The sequence below is a fragment of the Talpa occidentalis genome, unplaced genomic scaffold, assembly GCF_014898055.3.
Source record: "Talpa occidentalis isolate TD23 unplaced genomic scaffold, MPIMG_talOcc4v2.1, whole genome shotgun sequence".
Lineage (NCBI taxonomy): Eukaryota > Metazoa > Chordata > Mammalia > Eulipotyphla > Talpidae > Talpa > Talpa occidentalis.
The window spans coordinates 39,894,567-39,909,908 of record NW_026555331.1 but is presented as its reverse complement, the minus strand read 5'-3'; the positions used below and the strand labels follow the sequence as shown (position 1 = coordinate 39,909,908).

Here is a 15,342-nt window from a genome sequence, read left to right as displayed (position 1 = left end):
GAAATTTAACTGAGATTGCTTACAAAAAATAGTCAAGCAAACATAATTTAGAAGAAACTTTGCAACATACTATAATGAGCTCATCTTGGGGTGGGGGGATAAATATTCATTACTTTTTCTCTCAAACTGAAGTTAATTAACATAAAAGCAATATAATATGCCATTTAAGGTAATACCTAAATTTGTTGCTTGAAAATTGTTAATTTATTCAACATAATATAGGATTATTATAATTGGCATCATTACTTTTAATTATCCAAGAATTATAGATTGCATGCACCAAATGTCTGTCTACCAAAGGAAGACATAATTATTCAATTTAAAAACAATTGATCTTGACGAGAGCCTAAAATTAGATAAAATTTTATAGCATCTGAAAATGAAACCTACAACATGATTTTAATATGGAGAACCAATTTTACATTTATAATTGTAATCCACATTTTATGTAATAAGGTTTAGATAAAACTCATACCTTGTAATTTGATTGTAAAATAATAGATTGCAATTTCAGCATGGATTGTTACCACACATTCATTTGAGATTACTAAAGAACAGACAATTGCACTGAGCAACGCTCTCTCAAGACTGGGCATACATCAATGGCAAAAATGTCAGGAGGCAAATGAAGCCACAGGGTTTATAGTTCAAATTAAAATGAAAGTGACCTAGAGGACAGAGCACACATTCCAAAGGTTCCGAAGGGACGATGAGGGTTTAATGAGACTTTTTGATTCATTGGAAATAACTAGTAGCTATATTAGGCATAACACTATATTAAGGGAAAAATGTCCTACCAATCCCCAAAAAACTGAACAAAATTGTAACAGATAAGGAACACCATGTCCCCCAAATAAAAAGAAAACAACAACATTGATTTTAAATAAAAGACTGCCTATACAGTTGATCTTTTTCTCTTTAATTCACAGAAATGCTACTTAAACTCCCACGCACTGACATTTCTCCTGCCTAGAATCTGAGCCACTCTATGCTAGAAAAAGACCCTACACCTCTGCATTTTTCACATGATCCTACCAGAGAACAATCTGTTCAGACCCCTTTCCATATAAAGGGTCCAAATAAATCCTGCCCACATTCCTCCTCCATTATCTATGAACAAATACCTTTTTCCAGCTAATTTAGAAAATCAAACCTATCCACTTTGAGTGATTTCAATGACCAGCAGAAATTCTCCAAACCAGGGGAAATTCAGATGCCACTTTCTCTAGGACTCTTTAATTCTAATATCCAGTAATAAGTAGATCTAAATTAATCTGCTCCCTAAATTCTCAATTTATTTGTATTTTAAAAATTGTATCATAATTTCCAAGAAAATGAATCAGCCAATAACAACTTTGTATTAGAGGACCAGAAAACTGTCCAGCACACTTTGTGAAATATTGAGATAAAGAATATAATTTAAATGGAATGTTGTATTATGCAGTAACCAAATGCAGGACTTGCTGAAGGTTACTGCTTATTAATTTAAAACTATATTTAGGACAAGTGGTTATTATAAATTAAGATGACTATTTGCTATTACATTATTAAAAATTGAAATAATCAGAGGGCAGCAGGTCCAAAATGTCAAAATTCTATTTCCAATATTGATAACAAATTTCTAATTCTTACAGAATGTATTATATCAATTTTTTTTAAGATTTATTTATTTTTATACAAGAACCTGGGTATAGGCCAGATGCGTGGGAGGGTGAGAGGATTCACCAGAGACAGAGTGGGGAACAGAACAGGCAGACTGACGAAACACACGGCTGAGGGGAGCAGCGGGTGGGACAGGAGAGTTCTGCTTCACCATGTGGGATTCTCGCCTGCTGGCAGGGATTGAACACACACTGCAGAGGCTGCAGACAGCTTCACAGTGTGGCGCTCAACTGCCTGCGCCACCAGGAAGGCCCTATAATTAATTCTTGATTCTGTTTTACCACATATACATCAGTTATCATTTATGTATCTCTTAAAAATGCTAGGAGAGGTAATAAATTTATTTTTTCAAAATGCTTTGATGTTTAATCTTCTAGGTTTTATTATATGCTGTCCTGTCTTGATAAAATAGAAATTGTATGACTAACATCATGTTGTGAGTATTGTAAGGCAAAACATAATTTTTAAAATATTTTATATATGAAATCAGCTTACTTTGTTAAAATTAAGTGCATATGCCTGAGCCCAAGTTTTTCAGGTATTTAAGGTTTAAAAATAAAATAACAACATGTTGTTTCTGGAGGCACACTGCATGATATAGTAAAAATTTCCCCAACTAAGCTTCAAAAGATCTGTAGCCTAAACAGTTCTGGATTTCACTTAGTCTTTGACATTCAATTTCTTTATTTGAAATGGTAGAAAGTAAAATACATCCTTGTTTTCTCTATTGTGGAGAGTTGATGAATGATGATAGAATTAAACAATGAAATAGATTTACTTTGTGAGTATAAAGAACTCAAGAAACACAAATGAATTTTCCCCGCATTGAAAGAATTAATCACTTTCTCCTTTGCAGTCCAGAAACAATAATGCTGTTTCATAATGTTACAGAACTTTAGCTGACCTATGGTAAAATAATGTTAACTATGACTAACTATTCAAAGTTCCTTTGAGGAAAAGACTATGTTTTCTGATTCTGTGCAGGCCTCTTTTACAGATAAAAGTGCCCAGAAAAAGAGGGGTTTGGTTAAATGAATAATTAAGGAGACAATCGATGTATCAATCAGAATATAATCAATACAATTAATGAATTAACAGAAGTTCTTTGTTATTAACAAACTGAAAATAGAAACTCTAGCGTGAAACATCCTGTTTGAGTTAACATATTTAGAAAATAGTGGGAGGCTAGTAACTGTTAACTGAGTCTCTGATACCTACTTCTTCTTCTCTCCTTCCCCCAAACCCCTGATTTGTATAGTCTCCCATTTTCCTCCATATCAGTATTTCTGCTTTGATCAACTGGCAGCTTCTGATGTGACATCATTCAACAGGGAAGCAAAAGCACATTATGCTCCGCAGCTGTAAGAGGGGCTGCCACACAGCACTGATGGCCCCTTAATTTGTAGTGGCTTCAACTGAACATCTACTTTGAGTCTCACTGTTCATATTTTCTTTCCTATTTTGAAAATATGTTGCTAACTTTGGGTGAGTAAACTTGACTTTGGGTTTTATTTTTTATGGAATCTCAGCAGAGTGGAATTAAAATAGGTGAAACTCTAAAGAGACATTCATGCGAGAAGTAGTTGGGGAAGTTCATTTAAAGTGTTTCAGACTACTTAGTCTGTCCTCAAGGCCCCCAGAAAAGAGAGTGGGTGTCACTACTTACTCAATTGTGTTTCGGTCCACTTTTCCTGTCATGTTAATGCCGTAGAACTGCTGCATGGCAGCTAGAGCGGACTGCATGGTCTCTGCAGAGCGCAGCACCGACATTCTGGGGTCAGTCGGTGGAAGGTAGCCGTACTTTTGTAACCAAACCTGTAAAAACAAGTTCAGGTCTGTTTAGATCAGCTATGATAATTTCATGGTAATTAATTTAGGTCTATAGCAGAATTTTAAATTTCCTTTACAAGGACATATGCTATTTAAATATTTAATCTCTTTTTAACATACATATTGTAGTTTAGTTTGATATAATTCCAGTGGTTGTTATAGGTCTTATAATATACCTCATATGCTAATTGAAAAGAAAAAGATTATTGTTTTTTGCAAGTTTATAGTTTATCAGGTACTATAGTAAATACTGGATAAAATAAATAAGATCATTTCTGTTCTGTAGGAACTCAGTCTCTCAAAATGAAGGAGGGTACTTTTTCAACAGTATGACCCCATCGAGACATCTGTGTTGGAAAGAGAAGTTAATGTGATAGACATCATTCAAAATGCCATTTTCCTAAACAATTACCAGTGACTACAACTGTGATGAATAGTATCATTACACAGATAGATCATGCCATCCTGTCACGACATTTGGGTACGCATTCACTAATAAACCAATATTCTGTCATAATATTTTGGGTATAAATTCCATGCAACCAGTCTATTCAATTGTAGCTAGATGTCTTCAAGGGCAGGTGACTGTTTCTCATATAAAGAATATTTTCTCATTTAGTCAAGGTGATTCACTTCAATCCAAATCATGCTCATGACCAAACTTTACAAATATAGATGAAATCAGACTATCTTTTTAAGTATCTGGTCATCTCTTTATGATCTGATGGTATTTATTCTCCTATTCCCCTGAAAAGAGAGGGCTGAGAGCACAGTGGGAGAAAGATGTCGGAGTTGAGCTCACATTCCAGTTGTGATTATAGCAACAATTCAGTTATTTAAGATTAGATTTTCAAAAGGAACCTTAAACTGAGGATATTTGTGGAAAAAGTCTTTGCCAGAGAACAGATGCTTTCTAGTTATATAATTCATTGCATTCATTTTAAATGCACAATCATGTTCGGTTCATATCCTTCTGTTCCTTACCTCAATCTTCCATTGGGCTCTAAGATTTTCTTAAGTGCAGTGAACTACCTGTCAAATTGAATAGGGCCAAGTATTTCTGCTTCTGGCATGGAATAGAAGCTGTGCTATTTAATGGAAGGTATTCACCAGAACGGGTTTCCCTCCCTACCGAGTCTATTCATCTATAAATGATGATCCTACGAAGTTGCAATTTTTCTCCTACATGTGATACACTTTATGAATGTATATCTAAAACACAAGAGTTGATTTCACTGTAAAGATAAACAGCAAATATGGAAGTAAAATTTCACCAGAAGAAATCATATTAAAAATATCACAGTTTTAACATGTAAAATACCAAGTGGAATATCCTGTATTCCAAGTGGAATATTTCCAAGAAATTGACCCTGCTACCTCAAAGTGCAGTACTATAGGCACAACCCCTTGCAAATAAAATAAAACATGTATCCTAAAAACTATTTAGGAGATTAGCAATGCATCACTGTCAGAAAGGTTTACTGTTGAAACTCAATCTAGTAAACTCATCTGCCATATAGAGAAAACATGCCACCACCTCTTCTCATCTAATGTGTAATGAATAGCCTGCCAAGGAAGACATATTTTCAGTGACCTAGTCAACTGTGGTGCAGTCTGAAATAGATTCCATTTTTTTCTGAATGAAGAAGACAGGATTTCACTGGCAATATATTATTTGCTAGGAAATTCAATATCTATTGTCATGCTATTTTCCCCAAATGAGAAGATTTCATCTTGACTTTTAGTAGTATACATGCACTAATATTTTGAAATTGAATTCTTTCTTCCATAACACTTCGTTTGCATTCATTTTGTACTTGCTAGTGGAGCTGAGTTGTTGCTAGGTTACTCATGGGTGCTAAGCTACAGGTAATCATGTTTGAGGGCTGCAAAGAGAAAACCGTTAATAATAAACCCTATGATTTATAAACAAATAGACAGACCATAAAATATATAAATTTTAAGTGCATAATGAAAAAATAGAATGTTTTAAAAATACATATTGATTTACATCTTAGCTTTTTAAACACATGAGCTAGAATGATATAAAAATAAATTGTGATTTTTCTTCATTTTCTTTTATATTATGACATTTATCATGCAAAGTTTTTCTAAATGATTGAGAAGTGAATAATTCTTTTTAAATGTAAAATATAAGGCAAGTTCTGTGATCTACTGTTTTATAGTCAAAGTTTGTTTCTAAGGTAACAAATCAACATCATTAAGATTGTGGGTCACCTTGATGAAAATTCTAATGCCATTCGTGTTTGTCAAATACTAAATCTTCTTTGACATCATCAAAACTTGGCCAGGTATAATTCTCAAACTGAAACTTGCAATGCATTTTTTCCATAAAAAGTAGAAAATCAAGCATGACTATATTGGTGTCATGTTACAGTATGAAACCAGCAAGCCCTCAATTAACATTTTTTATTGAAGCAAAAACTGCCAGAGATGACTTTACTCTAGGTCAATGGAAAAAGCACGTAGTTATGCCTACAATAACTTAAAGTATTAATTTGATCCACAGTACTTCTTTACATATGTACTATTCAATATGGAAACAGTAGATAATAATACTTTAATGATCTTTTAATCATCGAAGGTGTATCCTCTTGAGATTTTTCTTTTTAATAATACTTCCTTTAAACTGCTGAGGCCAAGAATCCTGAGAGTCTGATAATTTCTATATGATAGAGAAAAAGATCTGTACCAAGTAGCCCTGAAAAAGAAGAGGCTAGTGATCCTTGCAGGAGATTAATTTGGCAAACAGAGCTGACCCACATGGTGCACAGAACTCTCCTGTCTCGCCCGCTGCTCCCCTCAGCAGTGTGTCTCAGTAGATCTGCCTGTTCTGCTCCTCACTCTGTCTCTGGTGACTCCTCTCACCCTTTCCCCCACACCTCTGACCTACACCCCATTTCCTGTATGCATAAATAAATAAATATTTAAAAAACAAACAAAAAATGTGATGTAAAAGACAAGTTGGACTGTAAACTCAGTGTTGGCGGTAGAAAAGTAATGTGGCCAAAATCTATCATGTTTTACGAACACTGACTCTGAAGTTACCAATGAATGAAGATCAGCTATAAAACAGTGAAGATTAGGTACAAACACTGATCCATAATCATCATAGAAGTATAGGAGACTCTAGAATAAGTAACCTTATTCCATTTCTATATATAAAAATCTTTTGTTTTACAAATAGAGCAAGGTAGGAAACCTTATCACTTTATTATTTTGCAGTAGTGTACTGTACGAAGTTTAGAGATTTTAGATATAATAGAAATGATGCAAAGAGAATGTTTTGTCATTTTTTTTCCCACTAACTTGCAAACTTGTATGGCATCTTATTTGGAAAAAAATTAAATTTAAGCTACAACGTAATATTTAAAGGTACCCCTTACTCCTGGAAGACTATACCATAGACATCTATTTTCTTACATTGTTAATTAAAATAAATTCCCATTGTCAACATTTTAAAGAAAATATTGCTTCTTCTAGATGACTAGACATACAAAATTTGCTTTCTGAGATTATCTGTCACTTGGTATTTTTTCAATATTCTCAAATGCGCAAAATGAATAGGTAGGAAATAATTTTCTCATGTGTGCACTGGGCGGAAATGAGATTGAATTTGTGGAGTTTGATGTGAGGATCAAGAATATAAAAAGCTACCAGCATTACGCTTGCTCAGTAAGTCATATTATTATTATTATTTGCTTACTGATTGCTCTGAGTACTTGAAATTGCTCTTGCTCAAGTAAATATTTGTCCTTGAAATGAGGTAGGAAAAAAAAAACTGGTGAGATAATTGGTCAGTTGCAAGGAAAGAAACTACAGCAGACACACAAACCACTGTGGGTATACAAACTACTGCTTGAAAATTGCCCAAATCTTGAGAAAATGGGAAGTATGAAAAAATTTGGCAAATTGGTTTTGTTTTGTTTTCCTTGCCTTGTCGGATTTTGTTTACTGGAAGGACATGTGTTGGTGACCACTGAAGAAATATTTAGACAAATAAGTTTCTTTGAGGCAAAATGCTAGTACTTTTACAACAGACTAGAACAACCAACAATAAACCTTAAATGGAGTAACATAATCTAACCTTGAATTACACTCCCTTTCAGTGAGTTACTAACACTTTCATATATCTTGTTCTTTCATAAAGTAAACCAATCTTGCACTTAGTGATTATACAAATGAAAGAATAATCAGAAGAATACTATTCTCTGCAGAGCAAGAAGACAAGTTTAACAGTTAAATATTAAATTCTGTGCCAATACATGTTGCTTTTACTAGATGGAGTGTGTAGAGGATGTAGCAGATGGAGTATATAGAGGATGTAAAATTTGGCCAACTAAATTTTAGTAAATTCATTATAAAAGAATGTCACAAATATTCATGTAATCATATTCTGAAAATTTAACTCATTTATCCACCTCTAATTTCAGGGTAGTATCCTCAAATATGGTTACCAGTCACCACAACAAGGAATATTAGTAGTTCTCATAACCAACAGTAAAAAGAAGCAGAACTTAAGAATGAATGTATGAATACATGACTATATATAGTCTTTCAGGCTGGTACTAAAATTTAGAAATAAAATTTCCTCCAGTGGGTGAAGCTAATAACCTTATCAATGGTTCAATATAAAATTAAGATGCTACTGTTTATTTACTCAGATGAATCACAAATGCAAAAACCTTATTAAACCTTACTCATTAACAGGACCCAATACATAGAGAGAATCTGCTGAAAAGATGCTCAAACATCCACTCCCCTTGCCACCAAATTTCAATGATCAATCTAATGGTTCATTAGGGCAGGGGTTAGAAATGGTTGGATGGGAAGAAGAGAGAATTAGGGTTTGCAATTTTATTGAACCTGAAAAATCACTTTGCCACACCATGTTTTTTGTGACTGAGCCAGTTATTTCAGGTATAAGTTCATTTCCAAATTATGTGTACTGTGGCCAAATGAAAATTCTGTATACCAGGTGATAACGAGATCCAAATTATAGTACTCAGTAGAGAAGGAAGTAATAGGTCAGAGGTGATAAATATATTTTACAGCACTTATTTAGTAACAATTACTCCCATTTACATAATTATATATTTTAATTTTGGGGGAGGACATGATTTTTTAAAACTATTGATACCATAATAAATTTGCACTTATTTGCTAACAAATAGACTTAAATCGAAATAGTTAACATAATATTCTCATATAACTGTCTTTCTTAATAAAATGCAACTGAAAGAAAACATTTGTAATAGTTAAATTACCAATATTATGAAGTTATTTTCCACTTTTCAGTATAAGATTTCTAAACATAGTTGTTACATTCTGTTATTAACTAAAATTAACAAGTAAACAATGACTACTTCTACTTTGTGGTATCATTAGCAAAGTTAGCAAATTCTTAAACACATTTTCCCCTGAAAAAGCATATATTCACTGATAATAAAATATGGCAGAATTTAGGACCTAAATTTTCTAGTCTGAAAGCAGCTATAAATATGAATTATAACTACCTATTAACCAAAAAATTAAACTGATGTGGGAGTAGTCATTCAGAATTGGTCAAATTTAAAATTCATAAGATAAGTTAACGAGGCAGAAATTAGCCTTTCTGTTCATTCAAAGTTCTAAATGGGCTCTAAATCACTATCCTATCCCCACCATGAATGAATCAGTGGGTGAAATTGAAAATACAGAATTTACCTCATTTAGAACCTTACTGTCCATTAACTGGCTTCTTAAATGGAAATGGGACAGTGGAAGAACTGATTGTTACTCCCCTGGCCAAGTTAGGGATCAAGCGACAACAGTCATTTGGACAAGGAGGTGGAAAACAGCTGAGTAACTAGCAACAATTATAATGACCATGATGGCCATATTTTTCATCTTAGCATTACATTGTCTATTTTATGTTAGAAACTAAAACCTTAGCATATAAAAGCTAGGGAGAGTATTCTCCATTCGGCATAAGAATGAATTTTACTCTGTACTCAGCAGCTTTGGGAGTAAACCCCTTCTAACAACAATGGTTGTGCTGCTGTGATTAAAGAAATAAGCAAGCAAGCAAACAAACACAGCCAGTAGCCCTTAATTGGGAGCCCATCATATGTTAGTCATTCTGCTGTGAAATTAGAGGTCTGCAATATGCTGTCTGCTTATCAATCTTTACTGTTTTCCTATAAAATTTTTTTTAATTATTAAAGATGAATTTAGGGGACTCCCTGGTGGCAGAAAGGGTTAAGACCCAACCTATGAAGCCATCCACAGCCACTGCAGCACCAGTTTGATCCCCGGCCAGGGGCTACCCACATGGCACAGCAGACCTCTCCTGACTTGCCCGCTGCTCCCCTCAGCAGTGTATTTCAGTCAATCTGCCTGTTCTGTTCCCCACTCTGTCTCTGGTGAATCCTCTCACCCTCCACACCAATGGCCTGTACCCCAGTTCTTATATGCATAAATAAATAAATCTTTAAAAAAATAAAAATAGAGATGAATCTATAGTGTGCCTACACACACACACACACACTCACTCAGTGAGTGACAAGTGACAAGACAAAAACAAACAAAAACTCTGAAACACAAACCAACAATAACAATAATAGTGCATGTAATGTGATCTTACTATTCCCATGTATCTTAGACATGCAGAAACAGTTACCAAAAAGTAACTATATTACTTATTTACATGATCTACTTTATATAACAATCACCTCACAAACATAAACAGTAAAATCCTCCTAACACCTATGCCTGTTTACATGGGTCTAGTGAAATCCTCGTTAAAGCACTCTGTGAATTTTCTAAAAGGCAAGTCCTTGAGCTTGAATCATATAGATGACAGAGTCAACTCATTTTATATTTTAGGGACTGATTTAGTCTCACCAACACAATATCATGAGGAAATTAATCTTAATGAGGGTCTTCAAAGAAGGGGTGCAAAATGATCCATTGTGATGAAGACACAAAATGCCAGAAAGTTTTATACAGTGTGCACACTCACACATTTGTGCCTGAACACAGCTATATATAAGATAAGAGGAAATAATCTTTGTGTTTATTTAATGTACTGATCCAGGAGCTCTCACTTGGACAGATTTCAGTCTTCAGCTATGTGCTACCTGCTGCCCTGAGGGAGGAGCTTGAGCTCCACAGCTGAAGGGTTTACAGTGTCACCTTCAAAAGTTAGTTTCATTCCAGCACACTACAACGTACCACTATTTTTCTGTGACAGATTAAATGGATTTTGAGATTATATCATCTTAAAAAGTAGAAATCTTATAATATTTTGTGATATGATGGTGAATAACCAGAAAATATGTTGTGCCTTATAGATGTTTCCTGGTTATCTCTTGACAATGTACTGAAAAGAACTGTCAAACTTAAATAATGTTATACTTTTTCTTTACAAAAGGACAAGAAATGATGTCCTTTTCTGTAAAGACAAGTAACTGCAAATAGGCTGCTACTCAATTGCTATTGTGGGAGTATGAAAAAAAGAACATTTAATCTATCCCATAGAGATAAAAGTGATGTTTTAGCAATGCAGAAAAAGAAACTGCTTTTGAAAGGAAGGCATGCTATATAATGTTTCCATTATCACATGACTTTATAGTCAAAAAGATATAAATACATCACCTATTAAAACTCTCTCAGAATTTCCTACTTTAACATTCCAGCAACAGAATTTTCCACCTGTAAAATAACCTGCCAAAAGAATATGTTCAGTGGATTTGAAGGCCATTTGTTAAAAATATGAAAATGCAACACCTTCTAACTGGGTTTGAGAGCAACTGATAGACATCAGGGAAGATGGAAATTTACCATCTGAATTTTACCAAATATTTTACATAATTGATTGTTAGGGTTATAAAATAATTCTTGTACTTGTAGCTGTTTAATGCAACTTTTTTTTCCATTTGCATTTATATACTCTCATGATGTGTCCTTTTTGTACATGGCAATTTCTAAGATGAAGATTAGAAATAACCTGATCTTAAAATTGTATTTCAAAGTGTTAAATCAACTTTTTGAAAATAATGAAGGAAAATCTGTTACAGAACTCTTAAAGATAAGAAAATGATTAATATTAATACTAGTAAGAGCAAAACAATATACAGTAAATAAAGCACAAAACGTTTTTTAAATTTTATATGATCCTTAGCTCAACTTATTTCTTTTGAGTATATTCACAATGATAAAAAAAATTAGTTGATGGAGGTATGCAATTAAAAGTGGGGAGATTATTGATTTGCTAGAAACTACTCTTTTTATTTAAAATAAAGTACTGTCTGAAATTCTTTCCAATGCGACATACTTACTCTCCCTAAGGATGAGAAGACAGTTTATCGATATCTATATACTATACTCTTACTGTGACAATTCCCAAGCTCTTCTTTTCTGTCAAGAACTATTGAAAATTCTCAATAGCTATAATGAAAATGTCTTAGAATGACTTCCAAGTCATTCATGATTTGATCTCAAACTATTTGGGTCTCAAACTAACTACCTTGTTACTTGCTCCATGGAATTTATTCTTTGGTTACACTGAAATTTCAGTGTCACCCTCAACAGACCTTTATAAGACAGCAACTGCTACCATTACTGTAATGTCCACTATGTAGCAGGCAATTCACAAGCATTGTTTTTAACCCTTCCAATAAGACTGTGACTTAAGCGTAATAATCCCTGTTTTATGAATGACAGCATAAAACCCCAGAAAGATTAAATAACTTGTCTAAGGACACACCATTATGAGGAGTAATCAGAATTCAAATAGAAGTGTGACTGTCACTCAAGCTTGGCTATGTCTTATTCTAGGCTTCCTCCTCACAGGAAAGACACCCAGCTGCCTGGTTGTATCCTGGGAAGTCCTAGGAGACCTACTCATGCTTCAAAATGAGAAGCAGAGTGTCTGAAAACATATCTATAATAACTGAGAGAAATCAGTTCTTATGCAAACAAAACATCCCATTTTGCAACACGAAAGGACAACGATCTGTGGTTGCATATGTTCTGGGTATAATTGGCTTCTCTAATTGCCAATGCAAAACAACCTTGTACAGTCCCATTTACCTAGCTGAATTAATATTCTTATTTCCATGCTAGAATATTTTTATTTATGGTCATTTTTATTTCACAGCTTTAAACACTACTGAAACCCTCTTTGCCAGAAGTATCCTTCCTTCATATATCATTAATTCTTTGACAGCATTTTCTTATGTAGCCTTGATATTTGTCAGTCAACTGTATCTATAATTTCCTTGTTATCTCCTTTAAAATTAATTCCTTGAATACCATTTATGTGTTAATAACATAACAATTTAACCATCTAACCCTGACCTCACCCTAATGCCCATACTCTGTTATTGCATTGGTGTTTAAACCAAAAATATTGGAATCATCCTTAAATCACCTTTTTCCTCACCATTTATATTCATTTCATTAATCATATCATAACTCCAATTTTACCTAAAGTAGAAACTCTAATTTCCATCACCCATTTGTTCATTTCATCATTATTTTCCTCAGAAATTATAAAATTCTCTAATTAGAGTGAACTTTTTTTTTGGTGGTTAAATATACATAACCTAATATTTACTTACCATTTTAATAATGGCACTAAGTACATTCACCTTATTATGTATCCATCACTACTATCCATCTCCATAACATTTTCCTCCATTCCAAATTGAAATTCTACAGCCATTAAACAGGTAAGTCAATCACTATTCTACTTTTATGTATCTATGAATTTGACTACTCAAGGTACCTCATTTAAGTGGAATGAATCATACAATATGTGTCCTTTTGTGACTGACTTATTTCATTTAGGATGTTTCAAGTTTCATCCACATGTAGCATCTATATTTTTGAGTCTGGATAATATTCCAATCAACATTTACACTACTTGTTTATCCACTGATCCATCAATAAACACTGTGGCTTCCATGTTTTGAATATTGTTAAAAATGCTTTTATAAACATTGGACTACAAGTATTGGCTCAAATCCCTGCTTTTCGTACTTTGGGGAATATATCTAGAAGTAGAACTGTTGATTTATATGGGAATTGTATAATTTTTTAAGGAAGTAACATGCTGTGTTTTTTATAGTGCTTTCAACATTTTACATTTCCACCATTAATGCACAAGGGGACCAATTTCTCCACACCTTTGCCAACACCTGGCTATTTCCTGTTTGCTTTCATTTTGTTTAATAGTGATTCTAGTGGGTATGAAGTGGTGTGAGCTGTCATTTTTAAATGTACATCAAGTTATATCATTTATTTGATTATACAACTTCACCAGTTTCCCACTGACTTAATATAAAATCCAAACTCCTCATGGTGACCTACGAGTCGATGTATAACAGTTTTGTTTTTTTTTTTTTAAAGATTGATTTATTTATTTATACAAGCACTGGGTACAGTCAGAAGTGCGGGAGGGTGAGAGGATTCACCAGAGCCAGAGCGGGTAACAGAACAGGCAGACTGACAAAATACACTGCTGAGGGGAGCAGCGGGCAGCAGGAGAGGTCTGCAAGCCATGTGGGACCCTTGCGGGCCGCAGGGGATTGAACCGGGGAGGCCGTAGTCTTTGTTAACTCTGATTTCTTTTCATGGTACCTTTCTTGATATTCCAGGGATATCTTGGGCTTTCGTTCTGTTCCTGAAACAAGCTATATTCTTTCCTCCCTTGGGGTGTTGCATTAATTTTCCCATGTATGAAATGCAAAAATACTTTTCTCCTTATTCTTTAGAATTTATTTTAAATTAGACTTCTTTAGAGACCTTCTCAAACTCAGTTTTACCACTGCCACAAACACCACGTAGCATCTTATTCAAGCTCTTTGCTGCTTTTATCACTGCATCATGGTTCTATTTATGTGTTTTTTTAGATCTTTATATAGCTTATTTAACATGATAAGTACAATACCTAAAACAATTTCTCTACATTTTCTGAGCTTGAGTCCTAGAATTACAAGGGCTTGCTAAGTGGAGACCTCTTATTAATGCCTCCAGTTGATACCACAATTGAAATATACAAATGATATTTTGCCAGTGATACACATCTCGGTTCTTGATCTTAACAACTATTCTTAACATAGCCAGAAAGCCAGGAAGAGTGAATTCTTGTGCACCTCACCTTTATTATGTAATATAAAGGGTTACTACACAGGCCATTCCAGGTCAGAAATCAGCTGTCTTCTCTCACACAGCTGAATCTCATCAGTGAGTTTTTGCAGTTTTTGCAGTTTTCCCAAGCCATTTTGCAGGGGAAAAAAATAAAACACAAACAGAAAACAAATGATAAGCATGTTATATGCAACTTATCTATCCAACAGAACCCATGTGCCATCAGTTACCAAAGATCAAGGAAGAGTAAGCAACTCTGAAGAGGCTGTAATTCTGTAAAAGCAAGCCTTCTCTTTCCTTGAAAAAGCATAGCCCTCTGAAGGGAAGGAGAAGGTGATCTCACATCTCTTTCTGACTTCTACCAAATGGTTAGAAAAGGGGCCTGATGTTATCAATCCACTAGTACATTGAAATTTTGGGAGCACTAAACTTTGAAGTTTATTTTGATGAAGGGGAAGAGAGTTAATGAGATTATATTCTCCTATAACTCCAAAAGAGAGTGAATACTGGAAGAATACTTAAAGACAATAAAAACACATACTCCAACCTCAAGTCCTGGTTGCTCTCAAGGATCAACTTTCTCTCTCCAGGGACTACCTTGTGCTTCAAAATCTTGACAGCATCTCTTGTCCCAGAGGGTCTATTGTTCTTGGAATTGTGAAATTTGTTTCTTAAGGGAAATGGCTTAATATG

At 34.1% G+C, this 15,342-nt stretch overlaps 1 protein-coding gene across 2 annotated transcripts in view; it reads right to left on the bottom strand.

Annotated features, from left to right (window-relative positions):
* The window catches only part of MMP16 (matrix metallopeptidase 16), a 245,100-nt gene that overhangs the window by 124,214 nt on the left and 105,544 nt on the right, over positions 1–15,342 (bottom strand). For both annotated transcript variants that reach the window (XM_054692118.1, XM_054692119.1), the window contains one exon: positions 3,329–3,477. In XM_054692118.1, the coding sequence (XP_054548093.1) occupies positions 3,329–3,477 (149 nt within the window). The remainder of the gene's footprint in view (positions 1–3,328; positions 3,478–15,342) is intronic.